General features: G+C 34.4%; 1 protein-coding gene across 5 annotated transcripts; it reads right to left on the bottom strand.

The window, feature by feature from the left end:
- Positions 1-659: 659 nt before the first annotated feature.
- On the bottom strand, positions 660-10416 carry LOC18053544 (splicing factor U2af large subunit A). Of its 5 annotated transcripts, none has more exons than XM_006449246.2 (18): positions 10010-10416; positions 9386-9534; positions 9071-9190; positions 8804-8871; positions 8085-8155; positions 5730-5774; positions 5522-5581; positions 4677-4737; positions 4473-4585; positions 4168-4283; positions 3799-3897; positions 3551-3626; positions 3201-3289; positions 2610-2673; positions 2428-2520; positions 1725-1806; positions 1233-1300; positions 839-1155 (listed from the first exon to the last, which is right to left on the bottom strand). In XM_006449246.2, exons 1-18 carry the CDS (start codon positions 10061-10063, stop codon positions 1018-1020), a joined length of 1566 nt encoding a protein of 521 aa, XP_006449309.1. In that variant the 5' UTR covers positions 10064-10416; the 3' UTR covers positions 839-1017. The 5 variants fall into 5 exon arrangements, with proteins under 5 accessions (XP_024046256.1, XP_006449309.1, XP_006449310.1 ...); XM_006449247.2 differs by having other exon boundaries at positions 2610-2676; XM_024190488.1 differs by lacking the exons at positions 839-1155; positions 1233-1300 and adding an exon at positions 660-797 and having other exon boundaries at positions 2610-2676.

Genomic DNA, 10416 nt, shown 5'->3' on the forward strand with positions numbered 1-10416 from the left:
GCATCTCACCGCCGACTGCGTGATTCCAGCTATTTCCTACGTGTACATGTGACCGAGTCAACTGCCCGGTAGGCCCTTACGAATCTCTAATAGTTGTAACACAATAACGTCTCTTACCAATTTTCTCGACATATAACTATATATATATATATATATATATATGACAAATGCTATGTTACAATTAATGTAACATACACACTCAACAACAACCACATAAATTATGTGAGCCCATTATTTGTGTGGTTGTTGTTGAGTGTGTATGTTACATTAATTGTAACATAGAAACTCCCTATATATATATATATATATATATATATGGATAGTTGAAAACATTTCATTGCAAATCTTATATTTGTTTAATTTAATGCAATCAACATTCTAAAATAATTTCTTTATTTTTAATATTGAACTTGAAGATGATAAATTACTAGATTTCAAAATTAAATTATATCACTTAAGGTCCCATTTGAGATTGAAATTTAAGTTATAGCTACTGTAAAAAAAATATATAATTATCAAATAAAAATTAATAATATATAGTAAATATAAATTTCACATAATAATTTTAATAAAATTATTAAAAATATAATATATATTTTATTATACAAATAAAAAATCATATCAAAATAACTTACAAGATATAACAGTTAGCGTTTACCGAACACTTTAGTTCAATCTCAAACCCAAACGCACCCTCACTTTATGTTTACAACGGACCCCTCACATATTCACTTAGCGACGACGTCCCAACGCAAGGGCACAAATTTCTATTTTACTTGTTGGTTCACACTTCATACCTGAAATTTAACCAAAGAAATTACAAGAGTGAAAGCTGAAATGGGAAAATGGCATTCATATACAATCGAATGCGATCCAATTGACTTAAAAGCACCTATAAAAATAATTATTAGGTAAATCATTTCATGTTACACAACTGACTGAAAACTATACATTGTAAACTTTTATTATAAAAATAATTTTTTTTTGGGAGGGGGGGCCGGCGCGGGGAAGCCTACTTCAGGCACTATAGTCTTTGTTGAAGTATTTGTCTTCTGGGTAATAGAAGGCATTCACCGTATTGCCTCCAAATTTCCTGCCACTTAGGGCGTTTTTTGCAGTGGCACAACCAACAGCGTCATAATACTCCAAGAACACCTGCAAGTAGAACCATCGGATGTGCATTGCACAGACAACTTGAAAATTACTATTTCTACCCAGAGAGGGAAATTTACCTTTCCAACTCCAGGCGTCTCTCCTCCATTTGGATCTGGCCGAGGAATAACAACATTCACCAGAGTTCCTAATTATCCCACCCAAGTAAACCGATGTTCAATAATATTACTACACATATAATATGTGAAACATGAAGTTTACTCATTGTTTCGCTAAGTCCATAAGAGAAAAGGAATGTGAAAGTGAAGCAGAGAATCACAAACTAAAATATTCCCTACTATTAGTGAAACCAACACTGTGCAATAGCTATGACAGCCTTCAAACAGAGTTTCCCATAATAATGAGTCGCCGTAAATATAAGAGAGTTAATAGTCGATGAACTGTTTGATCCAAAAATTAAATCCCCAAAACCAATAAGATCTTTTGATGCTGTCAAACTAAATCAGTCCTAAAATGGTTCCATCTCATATCACGAAACGGGAAATAATGCACACAGAGAACATCACTTATTAGAAGCAATCAACTGTAGAATAATGTGCATCTATACATACCATATTTACCGCATTCTTCCCTCATGTCTTCTAATATTTCTTCATACTCTTCATCATCTGCAAGTGCATCGGCAGTAATTGCCTATATTATTCAGAAATAGACAATTATCAGTTACAACAAATTCATTCAAAATCAGGACAGAAGCATATGGTCTAACTCAATTTTGCCACCAAATCATGTGTCCTTTCTCATAATCTATAAGCCTCTATTTGGCATTTGGATCAGGCAAGGGAATAGAAGTTATTCAATTTATGAGATTTTGCTCTATAAATCAACAATATTATATCCTTTCCTCCTATTTCAAATATATATAAGTTCTTTAGTGAGGACATCTTCATTTTAACAAAGTAAGGATGCCACTAAAATTTAAAAAATTACATATTTAAATATCCTAACAGATAAATCACACAGTCTCCAATGTATTGAAAAGCTGTGCTTTTTTGTATATTAGTGACATCGTTAAGAGTGAGGATGTCTTTATTTATCAGAGAATAATTCATATATATACACTTCATCAGAGAATAATTTTGTAGTTTGTACTTTTTGTTTTTTTTAATCTTTTATCTTGTCCCTAACTTTATTAAAAGTAAGGGATTCTCTTATTCATATATACATATCAGAGAATGGCAATATTTTGGTAGAAGAATGAAAGTAGGAAGACTAGAGAAAAGGGGGTGTTACACTAGGAACAGGCAAATATACCTCAGTCAAGCATAAAACTTTAGCTAGAGTTTCTCCAAATAAAGACATTCCTCCTCCGAGAGTATTCATGCCACTAGTTTGTAAGGCCATTTTCTGAGAAAGATGTTTATACAAGTCAATATAGATTAATGAGAATAACGAACAAAATATAAATACAAAACAGCACCAGAAGTTTGATTTACCTGGATAGCTATATGCTGTTGAGCCTGGGCTAATATGCTTTCTTGTTCAGTTTTAGATTGCCCACTGCTGTAAATTCCAATGAGTTTGTCAGAAGATTCAGGCATGATAAATGGTGATAGAATATTCAGAGATAAATGCAGATCGACAATTAATTCAATAAAAGATAGCAAAATATGCCCATACCAATATGAAGGGAACTCAGAAGAAAATTAAAAATAGAAACCAGATGTTTCAGACACCAAAAATTCTCTTCAAGAACATAGAACAAACAAGCAATCTAAAGGGACGTACATTTTAAGATGTTTTATAAGAATCGAAACAAGACAAGCACAACAGCTCCAAAACATACGTGAGGATCTTCTAAAGACATTTCTTCCCAGTAAAGGTATAGTTTCACATCAATTCTAGTAAAACATTCTTTTCCTCAAAATAGTTCCTTCAACTGGACAACCATAAAAGAGGAAGGTAATGGATGCGCAAAGGAAAAGAATACAAGCAAACAATCAGATCAACGGGAACAAGAGCATAATGCAGCTAAAAGATAATGCAATTATCTTCAGTCCCAACCCAGATTCTTAAGGAACACTAACCTGGCAGTAGCTCGCCGAACAGTTAAAGTTTTATCACCCATTTTCAAGCCATTTAGAGCTGCACATGCTATGTCTGTCACCGCTGGATCCTGAAGTGCTTGACAATTAGTTGACAGTAATCAGAAATATATGCAATCCACGGTTATAATAAATATGAATGTAGTTATATATGTGACTGACAATAAAGGAAAAAGGCCAGGTGGTAAACAACTAATTTGAAAGGAAATGAAAGAAAGGCTCTTGTCAAATATTCAGCAGGAAAAGCATTCTTCAGCAAAGAAATAAATGTTTTTGTCACAAATGCACAGTACTATGTAGAAGACCACATTGTTTAGCATGATTTCATTTACCTGATAGACACAGAAACCATATCCTTTAGAGTTCCCCGTGTCTCTATCCTTAACGAGGTCAAAACCATGAAGAGTCCTACAATAGATGAAGAGTGCCATTAAAAATTGGGATACCACAATGGATCACATGTATAATAACAAGTAGAGATTGGTCAGTAAAGCACAAAACAGAAGCATTAGCGCAGTAAAATTCAAGAAGAAAAGCAGTTTAGAAAGACTGGAGAATAGCTAAGATTTTGAGTCCATACCCAAAAGACTCGAGCAACTCTTTTATCTGAGTTTCAGTGAAGTAGTATGGTAATCCACCCACAAAGACACGATCAGGTCCCTCTGCTCCACCAATTGCACTGTTAATCAAATAATAAATTACCAAATCAGCAGATGAGAAGATTTTTCAACCAATTACACATATGTCATCACAAAATATGCATATTCCTATGCAAATTGATGAAAAAGAAACTGAAAACAAAGAAAATTAATGATGTTCCCTTTGAGGGCTGCAACACTGGACTATACCAATAAACATATTTCACCTTAGCACAAATACTGATGCCACAATAATTTTAAAAAAAAATTCCTTGTAACCAATCTTCAAACTAATAATGGTGCTAAATTACCCTGATGCAAGTCCAACAGCTGCCAAGTTAAGATTCGGACTTGGTTGGCCTGGACCAAGTGCTGCAGCTAATGTAGGGTTGTAATCCGTAGGTCTTCTTACTCTCACAGCAACCCCCTGGTAACATCACTGGGTGCATGTCAAATAGAAAACTAGCAAGATTCCATAAGTCACATATTATTCGATAATAACAACATGAAGTTAAATATGCCATAAAAACGTAGAGAAGTCAATTGGAAAGGTATTAATATATACACATGATTCGCTCACCAGAATGAAAATAAAGATAGAAAGAAATTTACATGCCTCAAATATAATCCCATCTAATGCCATTGCATTACTCGCTTCTTCAACAGTTCTCATCTCCACAAATGCAAATTTCTTCTCATGATTGATGTAAACATTCACTACTGCATCACCTACAAGTTCAAATACCAAATTATGGACCACCTGCAACATGCGAGATGGATGTACATATACTTGTTCAGGAGATAAGTATGTTGGAAATACCAGGACCAGCAGAATTTCCTCCAATAGCAGTCATAACTTGGCTAAAGAATGTAGCAATTGCCTGTTTCAAACATAGAAAACCAACCATCATGCTTCACAAAATGAAAAGAAATTATCCATCCTCAGATTGGTGAAACACATAAGAGGTCAACCGATGTTATAACTGAAACAATTTTCAGCCCAACTCAACAAGTAGGTCATAGAAAAGTGTACACATGGTATCTTATTAATACTAAACTTACTGGAAACCAGAATAACTGACATTCAAGTTCAATAAAATTTGGTTTAATAATTCATTCCACGCCTACTTTCAGGACGAGGGGAAAAACCCTTATTCCACGCATAAGCAAGAAAAACAAACAGTCCCTTTCTCTTATATTGGAGAATGGAGATGATAGTTTGAGTAAAAGTTTACATGGCATATGTGCCTTAAATTCTGAGTGTATACTAAAAGAATGCATCACCAATTTCCAATTAGGTGTAAAATCAAATTGTGCTAAGTATGTACGATACTCCTTAAAGCATGCAAAATATCATATACAAAGAATGGTGGATTGGAGCACAACACAAGCATAAAGCATAATATGGTAATTGATAAGAGCAACCACACTATGTTTCTGCCGATATGATTATAGGATATTTAAATGGAAAGGACTTACAATTATTAAAATGAATGAATATATTCTATATTGAAGAAATAGAAGCAAACAGAAGATAAAAGAGGACTAGGTGCGACATCAACACTGTTCAACTTAGAAAACTATAAACACTATAAACATGCAACTTTATCATTCTTTTCGAGAAAGAGAGCACAAGAACCAGCAAAAGAGAATTGAGTGCAGAACCTGTTCATTAGCCAAAGGAGGAAGCCCACCAACATATACTCGGCGAGCATGCCTCGTGGCCTATCAAAGAGCCAAAAACAGAAAATCGACTGTAAATGAACAACCATAAAAAAAGAATTAAATACAAATGGTAACCACCAAAAAAAGATTAAAAAAAATGGAGAATAAGGCAAATACATCTTTATCTATCGGGTAAATCTTTATGTACCTGTTGAGTCATGACTTGTACCGGCATCAATGGAAAAGCGCCCAACTGTGACACATGAAAATATTAGTCACACATATCTTCTTCCTTTTTTTCTTTTTTTTTGGATAGGGACTATGAGTATTTGTATTAATAAATAATGGACAAAGTACACTTTAGTAGTGGACCAGGTATCCACCCAAAATCAATCAACACTATATAAAATAGTATCAATCCCCAAAAGTCTGATTTAACCCAAAAGAGACTACCTAAACCCATACAAAAATGAGTAGAATACACTCTAAGAGTCAGTTTGGCACATTGTATTGCATTAGTTGTATTGCATTACTATATTTGATTTAGTATTCACTGTGTTATTTAGAATAATATTTTTTATTTTAACATTTAGATTAAATTAATAACCTAAGATTCATTTATATTTAATTAATAATTTAAACTTTTATAATTAAAATAAAAAATTTCACCACCAAACGTCGTATTTTAGTGTCATTTGAACTATATTTTGATCCATTAGAATCATTATTGTTTGTGCAACTATTTCTTGCAAAGAATTTTTCATTTGCCATAGATCTACGGTCAAAGTTTTGGCTTTCAAATTTTTTACAGTAAGTTTATGGAAAACGGAAGCTTTTTCTAGTAATAATTGTACCACTAGGTATTCCCAACAATAAGGATTCTAATAATACCAAATTTTAGTGCAAAACATGATGCTAAGCGGAGGCCATTAGTGGCCGGCAGCTGTCAAACTATCGCTGGTAGTTCATCAGCACCAACATCAGCATACTTGAGGTTTTAATTTTATTAAAAATTTTATATTTAGTTTTTAATTATTTTAATTAAGCAAATTTCAAAAAAATAATGTTAACAGTTCCATATTACACAAATCCAACCCCCTCGCCTCGGGTTTATTTAACGCGACATGGTTCGCTTTATGGTGTATTACTGTATTGGACACGAAGACTTAACAAACATGGGATTGCATTGCATTAGCTAATGCAATTCCAATGCAATCCCATGTAATGTGGTGTGCTAGACACACCCTTAATCCCTAAAATTCCCCTCCAATTAAGATGAGTGGAGAAAAAGCGTCCAATCACCGACACCCAAAGCAAAGCTAAAATGTAAACTTTATACCACAAGCTATCATAATTGTCCCCTTTTAACTCTTCGAAAATTCTACTGTTTTTTTATGCCAAATCACCCAAAAGATAGTTGAAACTGCACTTCTCCAAAAAGTCTTACTTTACTCCCTTTCCCAAACGCTTCAACGTTCCCCCTTAACAAAGCTTCAAAAGAACACAGACTAACCACCATAAGTTTGCTTCTTTGCATAGTTTTCCCACAATCTAGAAGCAACTTCATAATGAAAAAACAAATGCTTAGTATTCTCTTCACTTCTTCTACCCATCACACGCCATGAATGTGTTAATTTTTATTAGAGCTAAAGCCCAAATAAAGAATTGAATTTTATTTTTTTTAGGGGTGGTGTTGGGGGAAGGGAATTCTAGCTTTCCCTATCATTCTGAATGCTTTGAAATCTTCCACCGAATCATCATCGATTGGCCATCCAAAATAGGATTAACAAGTGAAAACTCCAGAAGATTTCAATTCCCACACTCTTTTATCTTCTTTCCCTCCGTCAATAATAACACTATTAATCAAATCAATAACAGTAGCAAACTCTTAAATTTCTCTCGCTAAAGCTTCTTTCAAAATTGAAGTTCCAATTCCAATTTGAAGGAGAAGAAAATTGCTAAAAAGAGTGGATTGCACCATTTTTATAAGAGCAAAGTCTATAAAGACGAGGTGCACACTCACACAAAGGAGCATCTCCTATCCATTTATCTTCCCAAAATATAATAAATTGACCATTTCCCATGACTGGCTCACTATGGCTAATTTAAGATTCATATTCCTTAGAAATAGCTTTCCAAGGACTTTTAAAGCTCCACAACTAACCTTTTTTGCATCCGAACCATTAGAATCAAGGCCATATTTGCTTCTTATCACTTCATGCCACAGGTTATCTTTCTCAAGAGGAAATCTCCATAACCATTTCACCAAAAGAGCCCGATTTTTGTTCTCCAAATTACGAATTCCTAACCACCCCTACCCCCAACCCCACCTTCTCTTTTTGCCAAAGTAATAGTGTTCCACTTAGGTGAGCACCATTAATATCATTGAACCATTCCCACAAAAAGTCAACAATCTTTCTCATCTTTTAGCTACCCCACAAGGAATTTTGAATAATACACAGCAAATAAACATACAGAAATAGTATTTAATAAGCAGCACAAATATACAGATGATAACTCAAAGGAAATAATTTCTGAGGAGCTACTTGTGAAAAATATAAACCTGTGTCGCTCCAAAAGGTAACATGTTTTGTGCCATTTCTGGAACTGCTGAAGGTACACCAGGCAATTGCCCTGTATTATAATAACAAAAGGAAGCAAGTAAAAGGACAAGGATGAGTTATATGGCTAATAAATTTACACACACACGTTGCTACTAAATCTTAAGAGCAACAACTCTCAAAGCCTAGAACTACAATGTGATAAGACTATAGAGAGAAGCCTAATTCATACCTAAATACTCAATAAATAAAGAAAGAAATGAATTCCATCACTGCAGATGCTAGGGAAATATGTGTAAGTCTACCAATGACAACTGTTGCCGGTTGAAGGCGAACAAGATCCAGCCAATCGAAGCACTAGTTCTCCATTGGACATTAAATCAACGGTAATCACATCCATGGGTAGCACAGTGGAACATGTAGCCCAAACATTGCCTTCTTACCCAACCGATAGACACAAAACACAAACAAACAACCACACACAACAGCCAAACAACACAACAATGGTTCTCAGTTTCCATAGAAATCCATTAGATAAAAATTAAAATGAACAACTTTCACAAACAATATTAAAAGTTAAAGGTGAGTGAAGTAAAATTCAAAAATAATTTGATAAAAGTTCTGTGATGAAATAACTCTTCTCTTGGATGAAAAGAGTCTAGTGTTATTGACTAGTCAATAGGAGATTGTTTCATATTTGGAATAGAGGCTGGAGGCAAACCTGGAACAGCAGCACCAGGTAGCATGGCTGCAGCAGGTGGCGCCATATCAAAGCCACTTCTCCGCTTGCTGCAGATAAAATATAGAAGGTAAAAAGAAATAATGAACAAAGACATAAACGCCATACTTATCCTAATGTTATCTGTTCACGGAATGAGAAAAAATATATCTCAAAATTTTTACATGTAAAGCCTTTCCCCATATAACATTAACAACTTTTACAGTTTCACCACCTCAATGACCATGTTTACATTAAGTTGTTCTATACCTTTTCGAGGGAGAACGGGAAGGAGAGAGTGATTTAGATCGGTTCCTGAATCTGTCACTTGAATGGGAACGTGATCTATGTCTATGCCTCCTTTCTTTGTCTCGATTATAGTCACGGTGCCTACCCCCAAAAAAAAAAAAAATCAAAATAGATATTCAAACATGTTTAGACTATGCAGCACACATTGTCATCTCCGAATGGGTCAGGAGCTGTATATTCACAGCAGAAACTTCCACAATAGCAGGAGATCAAGAAGGGTGCAAAAATAAAATTAGCAAATGACTTCCATGAATAAATGCCAGAGCAAATGATAACCTGTCTGTCCTGTCATGATCACGAATCCCTTCGCGGTCATATTTATAATTTTTGTCCCTTCTTCTGTCATCCCCCCCACTTTTAAAGTCTCTGTGATGCCTATCTCGCCCTCGCTCTCCAGTCCTGGACCTTCCAGACACCCATGAACTCTGCTCACGTAATTTCACAACACAAGTTAACCACTTCGCAAATTACGTGTTATTATTTCATTTCTATACATATCTCTAGCACACTTATTATTAATCACATTCCATATTCGATTTAACCACAAAAGTAACTCATTAAAAACATTCTTTTTCTTACTCCAAACAAGCTCAATTGAACTCCCCTACACATCTATTTTTCCAATTTTGTTTCACGAGTAAAATAATCTATGAAAAAAAAAGAAGCACCTCCTCAACTATAATAATTAGAGCTTTCAACTATACGGTGATTTGATTCAAAATCGAAGTTTTATTGAGGACATATTCTTCAATCTAGAATAGCATAGAGATATGTTATAATGAAGGAGACCTTAACCAATTAATACAAATCTCAAAATTTGTAAATAAAACACTTCAATGGTCAACTATAATTATATCACAACAAATTTAAAACTCTTAACAAAATCAAAGAAAGCGAAACCTTGTGACGCGACCCTTCGCCAACAGCGTCGTATCTAATATCTCTGCCAGACATTGCAACCTTGAATTACGAACCCTAATTTTTAACAGAGCCAAAAATAGCTCCAATAGAGTAATATATGTGCTCACTGTTCCCAGTCACAAATGCTTTAATTCGCTGAGAAAAGAGGGACCTCCGTCTAATTGGTAATTTGGTATGCCAAAACACACCAACGAGGCAACAATTAACAACAGGGTACCAAGCTGCAAAACTCTGAAAAAAATATGCCAACTTAAACCATAATTACCTAAATATCCATAATTTTTTTCTAAATAGAAATAGAAATTTAGAGCTTTCGCAATTGAATTTGCAGTACTAGCAGCACTCTACAGCTCTTGCACTGTGGTCTGGAACACTTGGACTTACAA

The sequence above is a fragment of the Citrus clementina genome, unplaced genomic scaffold (assembly GCF_000493195.1).
Source record: "Citrus clementina cultivar Clemenules unplaced genomic scaffold, Citrus_clementina_v1.0 scaffold_2, whole genome shotgun sequence".
Classification (NCBI taxonomy): domain Eukaryota; kingdom Viridiplantae; phylum Streptophyta; class Magnoliopsida; order Sapindales; family Rutaceae; genus Citrus; species Citrus x clementina.